This window comes from Rhinolophus sinicus, chromosome 15 (genome assembly GCF_057876585.1).
Source record: "Rhinolophus sinicus isolate RSI-liver-muscle chromosome 15, RSI-T2T, whole genome shotgun sequence".
Classification (NCBI taxonomy): domain Eukaryota; kingdom Metazoa; phylum Chordata; class Mammalia; order Chiroptera; family Rhinolophidae; genus Rhinolophus; species Rhinolophus sinicus.
The window spans coordinates 43,095,947-43,118,143 of record NC_142515.1 but is presented as its reverse complement, the minus strand read 5'-3'; the positions used below and the strand labels follow the sequence as shown (position 1 = coordinate 43,118,143).

Sequence of the window (22,197 nt, the reverse complement as noted above, 5' to 3'; positions counted from 1 at the left end):
GCTTCTCTGTTGTAAATTGGAGTGTTTATCAGCTTGCCCAGATTCTGGCTTTAATTTAAGCTTTTTTTATTTCACTAAGTCGGCTATTACTGCTATTTTTATTATTTTATTCTGCCCATTTTTCCAATCTTTTGAAGTCTTTTGGATCTTCATCTTATCAGCCAACATGTTAAGCCAGTCTCTTAAAGTTGAATACTGTTAAGTCATCTGAATATCTTGATTAAAGTGTAAGGATGGAGCCCTGTGGATTATTTTGAAAATACTCAAAATCAGTTTTTAGTTCTTGGTTAATACTGTAAATTATGGTATTTATCCAGTATGAGTACCTAGTATGCTGTCTTATTGAGTTTAAATTTTTTATTTTATTCCTAAAAATATTTTCAGGATCTTCCCCCACAATATTTTAATTAAAAAAATCTAATGTATTAGTTACACTAGTGTACCAAAAAAGACGAAATTTATTGATAAATACAAAGTTTAGGATTACTTGTAGTGAAATAAAATTTGCTCTTGGTGTAACCTTTTTCTTTTGTAGTGCTTACAAACCATCTTGCAAATAACAGTTTTTGTATTTTGAATATAGATCAACATTAATGGATTGGACTGTCAAGAGCCTTCTAAATTTGAAGGGTCTATGTTTCTTTGATATATAATTTTCTAAAAAATGTTTCCTCCATTTCCAAAACCAGTGCCTTTTGGAAATTGTTTTCCGTTCTTGGTATGTTTTACATTAGATTGCATTAGAGATGCATGCCTAACTTGGGCTTGTGATTATTTAGGCTATGTAGACAAAAACTAATTTAAAAAGTGGCTGGGTATTCTCTTACTGTCTTCTTTTCTCATTTCAACTTCATTTACTTTTTAACTATGTTTCTTCTACCTTTTCCAGTTTTCTACTCAGTTCTCCTTGGTGGAGAAGATGGATGCAAAAGAGGAGGTGTGAGTAGTTCTTTATTCTCTCTGCATCTGTTAACATTACATCATCTTTCCCATGCAGTATTCTTGTTTCTTCTTAGTTCATCCTCTTACATTTATGAAGCCAGTGGGCCTGTTTGGTTTTCTTTTGTGTTATTTATAAAATTTAGTTTATCCTGACAATATTCTTACAAGATTTATGATACTAATTTGTAAACATTCTTTCCCTTCTTCCATTATCTATATATGTCCTTTTAAAATCTGACATCAGAAAACTATATAGTCATAGTATTTCGCTCGGTCATCACCTTCATTTATTCAGTCCACTCATATTTATTAAGTTCCTCAAGTATATCAGGTCAAGTGTATCAGGGAAATAAAATATTGATAAGATATTACTTTTACCATTAGAGTTCATACCTTTATAGGGAATATCTCCTCCCATTTCTTATTAGAATTGTCTACATCTGTATAAGTAAAAACTATAATTTTTGCTTTCTTGGTCTTCCATCTACTTTACTGACTGCTATTTCCTTTTGGAATATGTGATTTTATAAAAGTAGAGTCAGGTTTGAGTTCTGGCTCTGCCAAATGTTAACTATGTCATGTTGGATAAATCAGTCTTTCTGGGTCTTAAGAGTTCTCACCTATTCCCTATTGAGGGAATTTAGATGTTAAAAGTGAATTGAGAGAATGTATGTACTTGTATTATATAAACTTATTAAATTTCAAATGCTGTATGCTATTTTATAAGGGTTGCTATCTAAATATTTATTGCAATTCTTTTGAAATACGATTGATACCTCCTTGGGAGCAGACCTGTATCATATTTATCCTTATCTATTGCAACCGGTAAATATCAATGACTTATACTTTTGAATTGAATTTCCTAAAAAATGGACTTAAAACAAGTGTTAACATAGTTGACATTTCTTTTTACTGCTATGTATTGCCTCTGTGTCACTTTAGAATTTAATGTAAGAAAACATTTTCCGTGTGACCAATTTCTGTTGCATATTTGTAAGTATTATTATTTCTGATTATGCCCCTCCTCAAATAACCGTGTTATCTTATCACCCTTGGGTTCCTGGATTTCTGGATGCTTTGTATCTCTGCTACTCAGTTATCCTTCTTTATCTGTTTTTGAAAGATAAATTGTACAGACACATTGCTGTATTCTAGTGACAGATTCCATTTTTTTATATGAAGAGATCATTTTTACCTCTATTAAAATATTAAATATATCTTAAAAGTTAGTGTGGTTTAGACATTGGATTATAATAAACCAAGATGAAAAACATTAGTATGTCTGTTCTCTCTTTCTCTCTCTGTTTTTAGATGAGATTGACCAGTTTCTCTGATGGTTCTTTTAAAAATTAAATTTGCTGGGTTTTTTTGGTGTTTTGTTTAATAATTGCATTATGTGTTTCCTTCCTCTTTCTGACATTTCAGTACAAAGCAGTTTTGATCATGATGACAAATCTTGAGCTGAACATTTTCTCTAAATATGAAATACATCATAATTTTAGGTGAAGGAAAAAAAGAAAGTGAAGCCAACATGTGTCAGTTACTTTACTGAGTCCTTTTGTTATCGTGTTTAATTTTTACAGCCCTCTGAAGTATTAATTACCTCTGTTTTACTGATGTGAAAACTGAGGCTCAAAGAAATTTTATTATTCTTCGTCTTAGTATTCTAAATCCAAAGAATATGCTCTTTGTGGAAGGTAATGGTGTGGAACATTGAATACCATTCCACAATATCTTCCATGGAATTACTTATATAACTTCCTCATCTGAATTTAAGACACCTTCAGTGTCCATCTTAGATTAAAAATAATGATTTTCAGTATTGTTTATTCATTACTGGTCTTGCTAAGTTGACACTTACCTAGAATGTACTTTGGAAGCATATTTCTGAAGTTTTAAAAAGTTCATACAGTTCAGATAAGAGTAGTAGGACAATTATATTAGCCTGGGGCAGTCAGTTGTGTCCTGGTGACACTTAATATTACCAGATCTCTGACACTGACCTGTTTCCTTTAAAAAGTTAAAGCAGGGCTCCAGAGATTGGTTTGTCCATCTTCCTTTCTCTTGATATTTCTCTAGGTTGCAAACATTATTTTATTCCTATTTTTAATAATTGTAATACAATTTTATCTTGTGCTTCTCTTCTATAATGAGACCAGAATGAGCGTGTTATGTTTTAGGAACAGGAAGAAAATCACGGTACCTATCTGGAGAGGAAGGGACTAGGGGTTATAACAGGATCAGAAGAGTACCAGAAACAGGTCTTTAAAGCCCTGTCAACCAGCCTAAGTTCAGATTTCATCCAGTCCCAGGGGAAGTTAATAGAAAGCTTTAAGGTAAACGGGATGGTTTGATACCGTTTTTTCTGAAATTTTAATATCTTACTCCACAACAAATAGAAGACTAAAATGTACCCAATTAAATTGCTAAAATGTAAATTGAGTGGTGACAATACAACAGAAAACTAGCTTATAGTGTGGTCACTGTGTGATTATAGCTACAGAAAGTCTTGTCAGCTTACAGCTGGGGCTATTGAAAGCTGTTTTATACTCTGGAGCAACATGACAGGGAATTAAGTCCTGAAATCTTGGAGTTGTCACATCCACTTTCTCCATCCTGATGGAAATAGGTCATTAAGATATTCGTAAAACATTCTTTTCAGAATAGTTTTATACAGTCACAATTTTACTTATTTACTCAGTATTAAAGATGAGACCATTTTTTTTTTTTAACTTTTATTTATTTAAGTGTGTTTTTCCAGGACTCAACCAGCTCCAAGTCAAGTAGTTGTAGAGGGCACAGCTCACAGTGGCCCATGTGGGGATCAAACTGGCAACCTTGTTGTTAAGAGCACATGCTCTAACCAACTGAGCTAACCGGCTGCCCCCGAGACCATTTTTTAAAAGACAAGAGGAAGGAAAGTATATTTTAACAAAAATGTATTCAAAGTATTCTTTGAGTCTACCCAGTCATTTCTTTCTCATTGTTTATTTTAATGGTAATGTGTTACTAGGGTTTTTCTATTTTTTAATTATTTTTAAATTAAGGATTCTAGGTTAGTAGTATTTTTAAATCAATTAATTTTATTTTCATTTGTTTCTTGAGAAACTGTTAGTCTATCTCAGATGTTATTGAGAGGTAGATAGCCTTTTCTCCTCTGTTAAGAGAGGGGGAAAAGCTCATTTTAGAGGATAGTACTTTTTATATATTCTCATTTTGTTACGGTGGTAGTTTTACCTGAGCTGTAAAGAAATTATTTGAATTTACTGTAAAAAAAAAAAGGATTACATGACTATTAAATATATGAATATATGAAGCCTGTCATAGACTTTCTCACTAGTAACTGAATATTATTTCTTAATCCAGATGTTAAATTCCATTAGTTGAGGACTTGTTTACATAAATAACACAGGTACCTTAACAAGCATATCAAATGAAAACCTTTCAGTATCGATGATTAGAATTTTTTATTCCTCAATGTAGTTATGATTTATGGCTCTGTGGTTGTATAGCATCATCTGTCTTAAAAATGAAGCTCGCTTATGATGTTTCTACATTAATACAATGAATTTAGAGCTATCCTGTAAATATATAGAAAGTTATTCTCTGTGAGAAATTGGCCACTGCACTTCTAGATAATTTCTTTAAAGTTCATTTGTTGAAATCTTGAGGCTAAGAAAAAATAGGAAAAATTGTTTAATTAAAAAAGGATATGTTTCAAGACAAATATAATTGCATAATCTTGAATATTATAGAAATATTTTTATTCATCATTACTAGCAGTTTTCCAAACTTGAAAATAATGTACATCTTGATTTAACAAGTTACATCAACACATTTTTTTGTCATTGTTCTGCATAATTTTCTTGTGTTACATATATAATATTGTTGTGTAAAGAAGACAGATTATATTCAGATCCTATATTTAATCATTCATTTTTATGTGATGAAATGAGAAAATTCATGAAACAGTCAACACAGTTTTAGGGAAATTATGGGCATTCCACACTGGTTTTATTTTTTTCTTTAAAACAATGTATTGGATGTGGATTTTAATGCCTCTATTCTGACAAATGTTGACCTGGCTGATTTTTAAAAATCTTTTAGTTTTGGCAGACTTTTACAACAGCCTTTTCACACCCCTCTCACTTCTACCATTATGTAGTAATTTAAATCATTCTTATCTGTCTCAGTATAAGTTTAGCTAGTGAGACCTAGGAAATGGTTTAAAGGGAGAATAACCGATATGAAGAGAAATGTAAGAATAATTGTCTAGAGGTAATTTCCCATTAACTTTTGTATTTTTTAAAAAACTTTAGTGTTATTTTTAAAGTGCTCTGTATGTTTACTCTTGGGAATTTTAGGAAAACAGAGAAAAATTAGTACACCACTCTTGGATAATTTTCATTAGCATTTTTGCAAATTGCTTTTCTAGTTTTATATATTTTATAGTAGAATTGTAGAATAATAGAATAGAAGTGAAAAGTTGTAGGTCCTGTGTTGGGCTGAGTGAGCGGTCAAGCCAGAATATGAGAGAGTGAGCTGGAAAGATAGGAGGTGGTGTTCCAGAAGTGAAGTATTTGAGGTTACAGAAAAGTATAACCAGGAGAGGGGAGGGGAGTGGTTGATGATCAAGGAGGGACAGTTGTCTTTGCAGTGAGGAATAAAGAGTGACCTAATCCAACTCTAAGCTAAATAGTATAAAGGGGTATGGGAGGGAAAACAGTCATAACTTAAGAGGGTGCCAGCCAAAAACAATGTCTTTGAAGAAGAGTTGTATTTCATTTAAAGGAAGAAGGTAAAGGATACAAAATTCAGAGAAGTTGAGGATATGGTAGATTTTTGCTGGTATTATTCCAGAGATCATTGTGGTAGGTTTTCAAGAGTTAAATTTTAAAATGTTATAGGTCAGAATAGCCAATGTTCAAGAATAGCCAAGAAAAGTATTATGTGTTCATAATTTCCTTTGCTAGAATTGGAACTCTTTTTGTGTTGGCATTATTTTTCAAAGATACGTGTAATTGTGGTGCTACATATCAGTCTCAACAACAGGAGTTGATACAGCAAAGGGTTTTATATTTTGTCAAAAGAAGAAACAGCAAGAAAATTTTGAATGGAGAACTAGGGGGTGGAGAGAACCTGAGTATTGGGTAGCTAAATAGCTCAGTAGATAGGTAGTTTTAATTAAAAAGTTAATAACACAGGCTCATAAATCTCCTGTCTAAAAATGGTCTCACTAGGAAGTGTAGTAGAAGGCATCCTAGACTCATCAGTTTTAATCCCAACCTTTATTATGTGAAGAACCTTTGGAATTTAACTTCTATGATATCAGTTTTCTCATGTTAAAATAATACCCATCCTTTTTTCTTCATAAGGTTATGTTGAAAATAGGATGAAACCAAATACTTGAAAACTCTTGGTATATTGCAAATTAAATGTATTATGCATTTATAAAGTTTCCATTGAGTATTAAACACAATGGGAAATGAATCAGTAAATAATGAATCAGTTATTTTGTGTAATCAAAAGATAAGCAATTAAATTTCCAACTACATTTGGCCTTTGAAGAACATGGATTTGAACTGCTCACGTCTACTTATACATGGATTTTTTTTCAGTAGATACTATAAATGTATTTTCTTACGATTTTCTTAACTTTTTGTCCTCTAGCTTACTTTATTGTGAGAATACAGTATATAATACATTATAACATACAGAATATGTTAATTGACTGTTTATGTTATTGGTAAGGCTTCCAGTCATTAGTAGGCCATTAGTAGTTATTTTGGGGAGTCAAAACTTATATGTGTGTATTTGACTATGCAGAGAGATTGGTGCCCCAACCCCTGCATTGTTCAAGGGTCAACTGTACTTTGTCTGAAATTGCTTTGATGAGTAAAGTAAATGTTGTGCTAGCTTTTGAAAATAATCCAGCCTAAATATTTTTTCTGACTGCATATTAATTTGTTTTTTTAAAGCACTTTATTGAAACATAATTTTTATGCAGTAAAATTTACCTATTTTAAGGGTAAAATTTGACAAAAATGTTTTCTCATTTCCCTTTGCCTCAATTCCCCACTGCTGGCCCCGAGACCCTTTTCTGCCACAATAGTTTTAACTTTCCTAGAATTTAACATAAACAGAATCATGTACTATGTAGTCTTGTATCTGTCTGCCTTCTTTTTCTTAGCATGTTTGTTTTTTGTTTTTGAGATTCATCCATGTTATTGTATAAATCAGTTGTTCATTTATTTACTGCTGAATAATATTCCATTGTATGGCTATGCTACATTTTTTCTTTCATCGACCAGTTGATGGACAAATATTATGTTGGTTTCAGTTTTTGGCAATTATAAATAATGTTCCTCTGGCAATGTGGATACAAATCTTTGTGTGAACATAATCTTTAGTAGATACCTGAGTGTAGAATTGCTGGGTTTTATGGCGAGTATGTAGGCTAACATTTTAACAGAATTTGGGGCATTGCACACCTGGGGATTTACATATGTTTGTGTTGGAGCAGAGAAATCTTTTATTGAAGATTATGGTTCTGCCCCTCAGTCTACTTCCTCAAACACATACTGTGGTTAAAGAGAAACTCAACCCTGCCCTCAACTTGATAGATTTTTATTTTAAGTTGTGCTCTAATGTAAAATATCCTCTCTTCAGGTTGTAAGAGAGCTCTCCAATCTTCCAATTGCACTAAAAAATTATGCCAAATTGCTTAACGTATATTCTCTTCATTCTTCCAGATAGTCTAAACTTGCACTGTGCCATAAGGTAGCCACTAGCCACATATGACTGTTGAGCACTCCCAATGTAGCTAGTCGGAATTGAGGTCCAATGTAAGTGTAAAATATACACACGATTTTGAGGACTTAGTATAAATAAAGGAATGTAAAATAGTGCATTAATAAATTTTGTTTATTGCAGATTGAAATTATATTTTTGTTGATACATGTTTTTAAAATTATATTAGTAAAATTCACCTGTTTCTCTTTAGTTTTTCTAATGTGGCTAATAGAAAATTTAAAATTATATATTGAGTCACATTTGTAGCTCTTGTTGTTTCTCTTGAACAGCACTGCTCTAAACTTACCTTCAGGTGAATTCACAGGTTGAGTGTTTGTACTCCATTGTTTTAGCACATCATAGAAACTGATTCTAAACTGTATGAAGGCCACATTGTAAGACTTCATATTAAATGACTGCATTTATTATATTAGTGATAGCCGTGAAATTAAGGACTCGTTTTTATGTCACATAGTGAATATTGATTGATTGAACTCATTATCTTTTGTTTTGGTATCTAGGAAGGTTAGCCCCTCTCATAACTGTGAGTGCCATTTGGTATGAATTTGTATGCTCAATCATACCTCTGGATTTATTGTGAATCACACACAATTTAGAATATATACTGCTATCCATACATACCTTATAGTCTAAGAAAATAAATAACCTCTCATTCATTTTGAATACAGTTTGATGTATCTTTTAGGGAAGATTTTTTAATATTTCTATTCAGCATAGGAAAGTTTAGGAAACTTTCCCTATAGAAAATGAAAATAATTGTGGAAAAAGTTTATAGGATAGCCTGCCATATTCTCAAATAATAGGGAATTACTTAATTTTTAATAGAATAGACTTGGATGATCATGTCAAGTATGAAATCCATAATAGCAGAAACCATTTATTAATTTTTTATGTATATATTTTTTACATTTATACACACACACGTAGATATCCTTTCATTTATAACCTCTCAAATGATAGCTTACTATACAGAAGAGTCTGTAATTTTTAAGTAAAAAGATTTTTAAAAGAAAATTGTGCCAATTTGTATGATGTGGAAGTGTCAGTACAAATTGTTTTAATTCATATTTTTAGATTTACTTTTAAGTAAATTCCATTAAATTGCTAAGTGAAGTGAACACATATAAATCATTTAAAAATATTTAAATCATAATTTAGTGATTTAGTATACAACTAAATAATTTTGAACTTCTGAATTGCTAAATATATGTATACAAAAACTGTTAAATACAACCTCTCACTTCTAAAAATAAAGAAAAAGACACACTGTACTTCAGAATGAGTTAGAGCTTTTCTGTCTAATATGGTAGCCACCAATTACACATGACTATTGAGTACTTGAAATGTGGATAGTCCAAGTTGAGATGTGCTGTAGCTGTAAAATACAAACTAAATTTTAAAGACTTAGTATTAATAAAAGAATATAAAATATCTCAATTTTAAAATACTGATTACTTGTGGAAATTATAATATTGTGGATATATTGATTGGCCTAACTAAAATACAGAGGATGCCAAAAAAATGTATACACATTTTAAGAAAGGAAAAAACTGTATTAAAATTGTAATACTTAGTATATACCGATAACAAAAGGTGAATACAAGTCACGTGTGTACATTTTTTTGGCACCCCTGGTATATTTTGTAATTTCACCTGTTCTTTCTTTTTTAATGTGGCTATTAGAATGTTTAAATTTTCATTAATTAAAATACAATTCTAAAGAATGCAAAAGAAGGCAGAGAGAGGAACAAACAACAAAAAACACAGGAGAAAAACAGAAAACAAGTAGTAAATTGATAGGTTCAATGATGATAATTCCACTAAATGTTAATAAGATTAAACACTTCAAATAAGAAGCAGCAATTGTCAGAACAGATAAGCAGCAAAAATAAGACCCAACTATATGCAGTCCACAAGAAATTAACTTTAAATATAAACACACAGGTAGGTTTAAAGTAGTGAACAGAAAAAAGATACACCATGCAAAGAGTAGGTTATGAGAGCTGATGTGGCTAAAATACTCCTTAAGAAAGTATTAGCAAAGAAAAAGTGGGAAAACTCAGATGTAACAGTGACAAATACGTATGCACCTAATACAGCTTCACAATACATGAAGCAAAATTTTACAGAATTACAGAAATTACATATAGACAATTTCACAGTCATAGTTGGAGGTTTTAGCACCTTTGTCTCAGCAGTTGGTAGAACAACTGCATTAAAAAACTAGCAAAGGTGTTGAAGATCTGGAAAACACTTATCAATACCTTTGATTCAATTAATATTTTTAGAACATCACACTTCATGCTGCATAATACACATTCTTTTCAAGTGTATATAGTATATTTATCAAAAGAGACTGTAGGCTGGGCCATGAAACAATTCTAAGTAAATTTAAAAGGATGGAAATAATACAAGGGTCTGTTCTTGGACCATAATAGTATTAAATTAGAAATCACTAATAGTACAATGTCTAGGGAAAAAAACCCAAATGTTTGGATGTTAATATACTTTTGGACAGTTTGTGGATCAAGGAAGAAATTACAAGGGAAATTAGAAGTCATTTTCATCTAAATGATAATGAAAATACAGCAAATCAAAATGTGGATGCATCTTCAGCAGGGTTTAGAGAGAAATGTGTAACGTTAAATGGTTATTTTAGAAAGAAGATAAATAAGTGACCTAGGGTTCTACCTTAAGAGAGAAAAAGAAGGGCAAATAAACCCAAACTAAGGATAAGGCCGAAAATAAAGATACGAGTAGATCAGTGAAGTAGAAAATAAAAGGGAAAAAGTAAACAAAACTACACTGAGATATTTTCACCTTGTTCTCATTCCCTTCTCCTCTCAAATTAACAACATACCATTTGGTGAGCCTCTTCAGGAATAAGCACTCTCACACATTGCCTGTTGGAATACAAAATGGTTAAACCTCCTATAGAGGGGAAGTTGACAATATCTAGCTAAGTTATGTACTTATTTATTTACTCTTTCATCTAGTAAATCTCACTCTTAGGAATATGTCCTAAACATAGTTTGGCATAAATACGAAATAACATGTGTAAGGCTATATTCATTGCAGCAGTAATTTGGTTTTGTGTTTGTTTATTGAATAATTTTGACTTGTAACATTTTATAAATTTTGAGGTATAAAATGTGTTCTCTATTGTAATCATATTGTAATGATTGCCAATATAGTGATATTTATCACATTACATAATTATAGTACAGTATTAATGTCTGTATTCATTATATTGTGCATTAAATTTCTGTGGCTTATTTACTTCTCGTTGCAAGTTTGTACCCTTAAACACCATCACTCATCCACCTCCTATCCCCTATTCCCTGGTAACCACCATTTTACTTTCCGTTTATTAAAAGTTTAACTTTTTTAGATTCCACATATTAGTGATATCATACAGCACTTGTCTCTGTCTGACTTATCACTTAGCATAATGTACCCATCCACATTGTTGCAAATCGAAGGATATCTTCCTTTCTCATGGCTTAATAATATTCTGTTCTGTATGTATACCACATCTTTTTATCCATTCATTTGTTGATGGGCATTTGGATTGTTTCTATTGGCTATTGTGAATAAAGAGCACCATTTGTAATAGCAAAAGACTAAAACAACGCAAATATCCATCAATAGGGCTCTGATTGAAAAAAAGTTTACCCAATTGAGTATTATATAGGTATAAAAGCAAATAAGGAATATCTTCTATGCCATGATCTCCAATGTATTTATTATGAAACAAAAATAATAAGATACAGAAAGTCTATAAAGTGTGTTACTGTTTAACTAAATATATTTGTGCATGTATGTACATTTTTACTTTTATGTTTTTAAATCTAGGAATTAATCAAAAACTAATCTACTGTAGATAACAGGGTTAGAAGAAATAGCTAGAGTTCTGTGAAAATAGCTGGTTTCTTAGGTGTGACTTTGAAACTATGTAAATGTTTTACGTAATTCTAAAACAAGTTTTAATGGGTAAAAAAAAAACACCCTAAAAGAGAAAGCAAAATGAAACAAAGAAGCCTAAGAGGTATAACCATAGGAAAGGACTATTTTAATTGAGTTTAAAATAGTAATTTGATTATACTACATACCTAGTGGATTTTACCCTGAGGACAAAAAAGCAGTATAAAAACTAAATGGTTTTCATAAGTCTTAGTGTTGTTATTGTTATTACTAGACTGTTAAATATGTATTGTGCAACAAAGCAAATGAATTTAATTATGTTGGTGTTATTGTATGACAAATCAATGCAAAACAACAAACCTGTCGAATTGTATTTGGAAGTATCAGTGTAAAGTCATACTAACTCTGACCACTGTTAAAAGTCCTTAGGTGAACAACTCAGGAGTAATGAGCACTTCTAGTACCCAGATTGTGGTCTCTCAATGCTATTTCCCATTGAAAAGTACTAGGATTCTTTAGATACATGGTTAATTTCAGGTCTAGGGAAGAAGGTGGATGTGATGATCATAGTATATTTTGTTCTACTGGAAGCAAGGAAGCTATTAGAGACAACTGAGGTCCTGTCTAAGACTCCGAAACAAATTGAAGAGGCTCTCACTGGCCAAAGATGGGAAATTTTGACAACAAAAGGAATAAAAACTGCAGTGATTCGAAGCATACTATCTTTATTTAAATCCAAGTATTTATAATGATTCCTACCCTAAGAAACAAACTCAATGTTTACCAGTCTGAGAAGTTGATGCCAACTCATTATTTCAAGAACTCATAAAAATCAAGCATTTATCCTTTCTTTTCTACACTACATCTTGGAAACCAAATATTTAACGAGGGAAATTTTCACTTAAGAGACACACTCTAGAGCAGGGGTGTCCAAACTGCGGCCCGCGGGCCAACTGCGGCCCGCAATCCATTTTTAATTGGCCCACAGCAAATTCCAAAAATACATTTAGTTAAATAAACCAGGTGAGGCAATACGTACTTCACCTCGAGTGAGTGACCCGGCTGTTAGTGTATTTTACCGCATATGGCCCTTGGTGAAAAACGTTGAAAAAAGTTTGGACACCCCTGCTCTAGATGGTAAGTGAAGAAGGAATGATAAAATTAGAATATCACTATTTTACATCTCTCGGTAAAGTACTTTTACATCTCTCGGGTTTAGGCAGTGTTCCTCATTGGCTGTTACTATCACAGAAAGATCTAAGGCAATATATATGTTCCCCTTAATGAAGAACACTACCATGTATGAGGTTGTCTGCTCTATCAATTCTGAATTTGATTAGATTCAACAGTTACAGAAAGTATAAGGACAAAGCAACATGTTTAAAAATGCCTTAGGTGAATAGTCAGCAAAGTACAGATAATTGAAGACTGTATATAACAAATAACTTGATTTCCTGAACAAAAAAGTTGCAGGAGGAAGAGGAGGTACAGATCCTATAAATAAAAAGAGATGTAAGAATCATGTCAACCAATTGCAAAATGTGGAACTTAACTTGGATCTTAATTTGAACAAAGTGTAAAAAAGAAAAAGCCCATTGTGAGAAACTTGAATGCTGACAGATAATGGATAATTTTGCAGAATTTATTTTATAGTTGAAACAAGATTGGCCATAAGATGAAAATTGTTGAAGGTAGATGATGGACACGTGGGAACCCATTAGGTTATTGTCTCTATAATGAAAAGTTGAAAATCAAGAAGAACAATAGTATTTCTCAAAATAGCTTTTCATATATCTAACATCAGAGTCAGTAATTAGCATACTAAATAGTTGAATAATTTTTTTTATAAATTTAAGTATTTGTAACTTTTGGTGAAGAGCTATTGATTGAAAAGTGAGATCAGTAAATACTGGTAAATTTTCATTTGAAAGACTTCGTGGTTATTTATTAAATTCAAGCATTATAGGTTGACCTAATAGGAATTGAGAAGGAAACAATTCCTGTTGGATTGGATAGAAGGAAAAATTCATTCCATGAGTTTTATTGTTGAAGAAAATGCATACATTCAAATCCAGTATTGTAAAAAACCTTTCTTGAAGTGAAAGAAATTTCTGTGAAACTGAGATACAGTATGTCTGCCAACTGTTGCTTCCTTTTTTTTCCCCCTTGAACCTAGGGAAAGTTCTTAGGTGTATCGCAAAACATACCTAATACTCTGTGTTCCAGTGCCCCCTTGTGCTTATCATGAAAAGGTATCATTAGCTTCTCTTCTCTAAAATATTGAGGTATCCTTTCTAAGAGCTCCCTGAAAACAAAACATTTGCAGGTTTATAAATAAGGTTGCATACCCTAAAGTTTTTGGGACCCAAAATTTATATCCTTTTTATTTTAGGGCATACTCTTCTGTTAATGCTTTCTTTTTCCACAAATTGCTACATTAACAGTTATATGGCATTTGCAGTGGGGGTTAATCCCAGGTTGTCAGTGTTCCTAGAGCTTTTTCCTCACCCCCACCTCTACTCCTACATTTGCCTTTTCAAAGCAAAAAAAGGAAAGAGTGAAGGTGGGTATGTCAGTCTTACTAAAAGGGCTCTTCCTCTCTCAAGGAAAAAGGATCCTGGGATCAACCTGGGCCATTCTGTGTAACTGCAGAAATGTTTGGCCCACCAGCATACAGTATTAGGATATAGCCTTTGAGATTGCCATCTCATTCTTCTATCCTTTATCCCCAAAGGCACATGAACCTTTATAGTGTAATTCCAATAAATATAATACTATTACATCATTGTCTTTGAGAGAAGGGAGTGGCATGGTTTTTCATCATGCTCATTCCTCCTTTCCCTTTTCTATTAAATTCTCTACTTACAGGCTGTTTGTTAGTACGAGTAAATTTTATTCATTGTTTTGGTGAACAGTTCTGTGAGGACAAATGCATAGTGTTACCATTGCCACAGTCAACACATAGAACAGTTTAATCACTCCCCCACAATTTCCTTTTGCTACCACACCTTTGTAGTCAAAACTTCAAATCCCTCCACCACCTCCCACCCCCTAACCCTGGACAACTAATAATCAGTTCTTAGTCCGACTTGTTTTGTCTTTTCCCAAGTGAATAGAATCATACATTATGTAGCCTTTTGAGTCAGGCTTCTTTCAGTTATCCTAAAGCATTTGAGATTCATTAGTATTGTTGCATGTATTAAGTTTTTTCCTTTCTAATGCTGAGAAGTATTTCATTATATGGATACACCAAAGTTTCTTTATGGATTCCCCATTTTTGTTGTTTCTTGATTTTGTCTAAAAGATTTTCTAAAGTCTTTGTGAAACTTTATTGTTCTTAGAGTGCTATGGAAGCATGTCCTCAGAGGCTCTTTCTGTTTTGCTTTTATAATCTTTGAACTTGGATACCAGACAGTATAGTTTATTATTGTTATCTGTATAGTAATGTCAATAAGTCCTGACCGAAGATGATAGAATTTGCCTTTGGGTAAAGTCCATTTGTCTTTAGTGAATGGAATTTGTAATATTTTTCTTGGCTCATTTCTTAGTTCTGTATTTCAAATAGATAGATTTGTATGAGTTGTCTACATACAAATATTATATTTAGAACTCAGTACATTTTCCTGCAAATATATTTGTTTCTACCTAAAAAAAAAAAAATACACTTCTAGTATGTGGTTTTGCATTAATAAAATAAGTAACATCGTTCTCAAGCCCAAATAATTAAATAATTTATTAACATAAATTTGAACAGTTAGATCAAGAAGTAGAAGCATATTTTAATTTTACTAATCTGTTACCAATCTCCAGTGCTGAGTTCTTAATAAATAGTATAAAGAAAGAACATTTATTATTACTTTACATTGTTATATATCGTCTTTATTTCTGTGGTAACTTTCTTAAAAATCTATTATAGAAGGTAAGCGGAAGGAATTAAAAATGCAAAACATAAAGTAAAACCAGAAGTAATAAGAAACAGAAATACTTTACTTTTCTTGTAAAATATCAAAGAAATTGTTTTACCTGTGGCGAAACCATCTCTTTGAAAAGGCTAAATGAAACACCAAATTTGTAAAGAAGAATATCTATGATTTTGAGTTGCTTTAGCTACCTGATGGATTAACTGCCTATTACAGTATCTTCTGTTCATTTAATGAACGATTACATGATTTATAGACAAGAACATAGATAGTACAGTCTCTGTTACTTACAGTGGAAGCAAAGTCCCAGTTTTTTTTAAATTAAATTCTTTCCTTAATCAGATAAAGAAACATTAGATTTTTTTTCTGATTTGTCATAATATTCAGAAATCCTGTTAATACAGAGGAAGTAGGTGAATATGTTCACTCTTTTTAATACACCTTTAGCACTGCTTTTTATCACATTACAGTAATTTATGGCATCTTAATTGTTCAGTCCACTGATTTTATTGATTTGAGTGCAGCCTTTGAAGATGTTAACTTGCCTTTTCATAATGAAACCTATCTTCTTTTTTAAAATTTTTTTTAAGCTTTAACAGTTTATTTTATTTTTATTTATTTTTATTTTTTTTAATATGGGAAGGGGAACAGGATTTTATTGGGGAACAGTGTGTACTTCCAGGACTTTTTTCCAAGTCAAATTGTCCTTTCAGTCTTAGTTGTGGAGGGCGCAGCGCAGTTCTAGGTCCAGTTGCCAGTTGCTAGTTGCAGGGGACACAGCCCACCATCCCTTCCGGGAGTCGAACCGGCAACCTTGTGGTTGAGAGGACGTGCTCCAACCAACTGAGCCATCCGGGAGCTCAGGGGCTGCTCAGGTCAAGGTGCTGTGTTCAATTTTAGTTGCAGGAGGCACTGCCCACCATCCCTTGCGGAAGGTTGTATGCTTCTAGAAAATTGTCCATTTTTTCCAGATTGTCAAATTTGTTGGCATATAGTTGCTCATAGTAATTTCTTAAAATTTTTTGTATTTCTGTGGTATCTGTTGTCACTTCTCCTCTTCCATTTCTGATTTTATTAATTTGGGTCCTAAGGATTGTTTCTTGACTGTCAAGAATGTTTGCTTATAGACAAGCTGTTTAAACCTCACTTCTAAATTAAAATGAGACTTATCAGTTTATGTACATTTATTTTTTGTTTTCAAATACGAGTCTCTAAAAATCTGTATTTTGGTAGTTATTTTACTTTCCTGACTGTGAATTATTTTTTTTTTTAATTGGGGAATATTGGGGGACATTGTATCCAGGACGCATCAGCTCCATGTCAAGTCATTGTTTTCAATCTAGTTGTGGGGGGCGCAACTCAGCTCCAGGTCAAGTTGTTTACAATCTAGTTGTGGAGGGTGCAGCTCGTTGGCCATGTGGGACTCGAACTGGTGACTTTGGTCTTATGAGCACTGAGCACTGCGTTCTAACCACATGAATTTCTTAAAGAAACCAGTCCTGTAATGCAAACTACACTTTCAAATTCTGTAATTAGGGTAATTGAGTGGAAATAGTATAATGTACACATTCATTAAAAAAAAATTTCATATGAGTAGATATTTTTCACAAATAAGTTCTCAAATCAGTTATTTTCTATTACTGAATAAAACTTGTGAGTACAGGTTTTTTTCATAGAAATGTTTTAAACATTGCGTATGTTCTCAGATCAGCCAACCTAAAGCATGTTGATCCCACAGAATAAGTGAACTGTAATGCTAAAACCATGTTGTAGTATTATTATAACATTATTCTGCCCTTTTATTCTTCTGTACCTGTAATGTTGTTTCACTGGGATTATGCATTCTAACTTTAAATAGATAATGTCATGAATACCTCTGTTCCTTTCATTCCCCTCTAATTCTTTCACAAAAAGGACAGAACAAAGCATCTTGTAGTTGGGACAGAAAAATTTTCAAGGAGTCACTGGTTCTGGAGCCCGAAGCAGAATGGTGGCAGAAAAGGTTTGGAGAATAGCTTTCCAACTGGATGATTGAAAGAAGACTGCCAGCATAAATTTTCAAAACTGTTTAGCTCTAGGACTGAGTTTAAGAAGATAATAATCAACTTGCTTGAGAAAAAAGTCAAAAGCTAACGTAGACTTAGAAGATGATTGATATTCAGATTCTCATAAGATTTCTAACCTACTTTTAAAATTACTCCTAATGAGTTACAATTACATATATTGTGGGACTTCCTGCCTCTGACCTCTTTTTTATAAAAACAATGTACTTAACACAGTCTCTAATCATACCTCAAAAGACGAAAGCCAGAATTTAAGCCTTATTCTAAATAAATTATATTGGAAATGTATTAACAAATATTCGGGGTTTTGTATGTAACTTAGATTTTTAGTTGTTACCCCTCTCTTTTAAACTGTTTAGTTAATGTACTAATGCCTTCAGATTTGTGAACTACTCCCAGGAATCCCTTTTCTCTTAACCCATAGAAAAGCTCTTTTACTTGATTCCCATGCTTTAAAAGCATTCTCAGAATTTGTGTTCCTGGAAGGCTTTTTCCACCTTGTTTGATCAAGGTGCTTTTCTCTCTTCCTCATCTTTTAAAATGACTGCGGTCTCTGTGAAGCCTCTGTAGGCTAAAAAAGAACTGAACTAATGGTTTTCTTCTTTTTCAGCCATTCAAAAAATTTTAATTTGTTCAGTATTGCTACTGAAAAAAGCAGAGAATTCTAAACTTGGTCATTTTCAACTTGTGTATCATTATTTAAATGTCTAAAAACACTGACTGCTTACCTTCCCTGTGCCTTAGTTTTCTATAAAACCTTATCTGACACATTGTAAACACTCAAATTTTAACTGGTGTTAACATTGCCATTGTTATGGACTCAATTTTTGTATTCCCCCAAATTCATATGTTGAAGTCCTAACCCCCATTATGTTGGTATTTGGAGATGGGGTGTTTGGGAGATACTTAGGGTTAGATTAGGTCATAAGGCTGGGGCTCTTATGATTGGATTAGGGGCCTGATAAGAATAGACGTGGGAGAACTTTCTTTCTCTCTCCCTCCGTATTCCCGTGAAGAAGAGGTCATGTGAGCACACAGAAAGCTGCTTGTCTGCAACCCCAGGAGAGAGTCCTCAGCCAGAATTTTTCCGAACTGAGAAAATAAATTTTTGTTTTTAAGCTACTCAATCTATGATATTTTGTTATGACAGCCCTAGCAAACTAAGACACCCAACATCATCAATGATATTACATTAAATACTATATATAGTTTATCCAAAAGATAGTAGTATATGTACTGAGTTTTGTGATAAGGAGTTAGGTAACATAATAGGAATATTTAAAGGTAATTGAAACTTAAGTATCTTTGAATAGTTTGCAATTATTTTTTTAGTAACTTTATTTTTAAATTACAGTTGATATACAATATTATGTTAGTTTCAAGTGTACAACATAGTAATTCGGCATTTATATACCATGCAAAGTGATCATCCTGATAAATCTAATACCCATCTGACACCATACGTAACTATTCTATTGACTATATTCCCTATGCTTTACTTTACATCTCCATGACTATTTTGTAACTATCAATTTGTACTTCTTACTCCTTTGTCCTATTACCCATCCCCCCAACCCCCTCCCATCTACCAACCATCAAAATGTTCTCTGTATCTATGAGTTTGTTTCTGTTTTGTTTGTTTTGGTATTTTAGATTCCACATATAAGTGAAATCATATGGTATTGGTCTTTCTCTATCTTATTTCAATTAGTGTAATACCGTCTAGGTCCATCCATGTTGTTTCCCATGGCAAGATTTCATTCTTTTTTATGGCTGAGTAATATTCCATTGTATATATGTACCACTTTTTCTTTATCCAATTGTCTATTGATGGACTCTTAGATTGCTTCCATATCTTAGCTGTCGTAAATAATGTTGCGATTAACATATGGATGCGTATGTCTTTTCAAATTAGTACTTTCTTTGGATAAATAGCCGAAAGTGGGATTACTGGGTCCTTCCTGGTCTCTTGTTATAGCCTTTGTTTTAAAGTCTGTTTTGTCCGACATAACAATTGCTACCCCAGCTGTTTTCATTGTTGTTTTGTTTCCATTTTCATGAAATATCTTTTTCCATCCTTTTGCTTTCAGTTTGTGTGCATGTTTCTATCTGAAGTGAGTCTCTTGTAGGCAGAGTATAGAAGGGTCTTGTTTTCATATCCGTTCAGCCACCCTATATCTTTTGATTGGAGCATTTAATCCATTTGCATGTATAGTAATTGTTGATAGACATGTAGTTATTGCCATTTTATTATTCATATTTTTAAATCTTTTTTCTTTCTTCTTTCTCCCTCTTACTCCTCGTCCTTGTCCTTTTAACATTTCTTGTAATACTAAATGACAGCCGTGCTGGGTAGAATAATCTTGGTTGTAGGTCCTTGCTTTCCATCACTTTGAATATTTCCTGCCAATTCTTTCTGGCCTGTAAAGTTTCTGTTGAGAAATCAGCTGCCAGTCTTACGGGAACTCCCTTAGTAGGTAACTAACTGCTTTTCTCTTGCTGCTTTTAAGATTCTTTGTCCTTAACTTAAAGCATTTTAATTATGATGTGTCTTGAGGTGGGGCTCTTTGGGTTCATCTTGTTTGGGACTTTCTGTACTTTCTGTGCTTTCATAACTTATTTCCTTCACTGGGTTAGGGAAGTTTTCAGTCATTTTTTCGAGTAGGTTTTTAGTTCCTTGCCCTCCTTCTTCTCCATCTGGTACCCTTATGATGCAAATGTTGCTATGCTTGATGTTGTCCCAAAGGCCCCTTGAACTGTCCTCATTTTTTGGGATTCTTTTTTCTTTTTGCTGTTCTGTTTGGGTGTTTTCTGCTACCTTATCTTCCAAATCGCTAATTTGATTCTCTGCTTCTCATCTACTGTTGATTTCCTCTAATGCATTCTTCATTTCAGTTATTGTATTCTTCATTTCTGACTGGTCCTTTTTTTGTTTTCTATCTCCACTTTTGTGTTTCCTATCTCTTTGTTGAAGTTCTCACTGAGACCATTGAGCATCTTTAAAACCAGTGTTTTGAGCTCGGCATCTGGTAGGTTGCTTGTCTCCATTTTGTTTAGTCTTTTTCTGGAGTTTTTTTCTTTCCTTTGGGACATATGTCTTTTTGGCTGCCTCCTTGTATTTGTTTCTATGTATTAGGTAGAGCTACTACATTTCCCAGTCTTGGTAGTGTGGCCTTATATAGTAAGTGTCCTGTGGGACCCAGAGGCACAATCTCTCTGATCCCCTGAGCCCAGTGCAGCTTTGTGCCTTGTGTGGGTTTTGTGTGTGTCCTGTTGTAGTTAAGTCTTGATGGCTGTTGGCACGTCAGTGGGAGGGACTGACCCTCAGGCTGATTGGCTGTAACTACAGGGGAGGAGCTGGTGTGCAGGGGCTGACCCAGGATTCACTTTAGCAGGGCCCTGGTGCCTGCTGAGTGTGCCCTTTGGGTGTGTCATTTGTGGAGGAGATGGTGGCACTTTGGTGTGGTGTGAAGCTGGACACTGGGTATGTTGGTATTTGGGCCTCTTGGGAGGGACCCTGGTGCAGGCCAAGTTAAGCTGCTGTCTGTGCCATGCCTGGGGCCACTTGGTATGAGTTACAAAGTGATAGAATGTGGTCGCCACTTGTGCTCAGCTAGGAGGTGCCTGAGAGTGGCTACACTGTGAACCAAGGCTGGCTGCCTCTAGGGCCAGGCTTGAGGCTGTTTAGCAAGAGGTACAGGACACGCTGAGGGCCAGACACTGCTTGTTTGGGGTTTGCGAACTTTGGAGAAATTTGAGGAAAGTCCGCAGTATCAGCCATGCTTGTCCACAGTATGAGCCACTGGAAGCGGCTTAGGTGTCTTTGTGTAAATATATATTAGACTTCTCTTTAGAACTGTACTTAACAATTTTATTTCAGCATGGCAAATTTAATGTAACTACACAGAATATAATGTTTGCTTATTAAAAAGTTGAATTTTATCACACCATTATATTACATTATATTATGTAAGATCCGGTCTTATTTTACTATAAGTAAAATACTTATTTTACTTATGTTACTTACAGTAAAATAAGACCGGATCTTACATTAATTTTTGCTCCAAAAGACGCATTAGAGCTGATGGTCCAGCTACGTCTTATTTTTGGGGAAATATGGTATATATGTAATGGAATATTAATTATGAGAAGGAATGAAGTTCTGATACGTGTTACAGCATAGATGAACCTTAAGAACATTATACTCCATAAATAATCCAGGTACAAAGAAATAAATACTACATAATTCCATTTATATGAAACATTTAGAATAGGCAAATTTATAGAGACAGAAAGTAGATGAGAGGTTACCAAAGGACTCTGGGGAAGAGGGTAATGGAAGTTATTGCTCAATGGGTAAAAGTTTCTGTTTGGGATGATGAAAAAAGTTAGTGGTCTTGGTTGTACAACACTGAATGTAATTAATGTCACTCAGTTGTATACTTAAAATGGTTAAAGTGGCAAATTTTGTTACATATATTTACCACACAAAAATTTTTTTAAGTTGAATTTTAATTTTGTCTGTATTGCATATT

The 22,197-nt window shown here is 33.2% G+C and overlaps 1 protein-coding gene across 5 annotated transcripts in view; it reads left to right on the top strand.

Moving 5' to 3' along the window:
• The window catches only part of JMJD1C (jumonji domain containing 1C), a 251,508-nt gene that overhangs the window by 66,636 nt on the left and 162,675 nt on the right, over positions 1–22,197 (top strand). The window contains exon 2 of one of the 5 annotated variants that reach the window (XM_088792040.1): positions 890–939. The exons of the other annotated variants lie outside the window; for them this stretch is intronic. Coding sequence (XP_088648166.1) covers positions 890–939 — 50 coding nt within the window. The remainder of the gene's footprint in view (positions 1–889; positions 940–22,197) is intronic. 5 annotated transcript variants of the gene reach the window in all.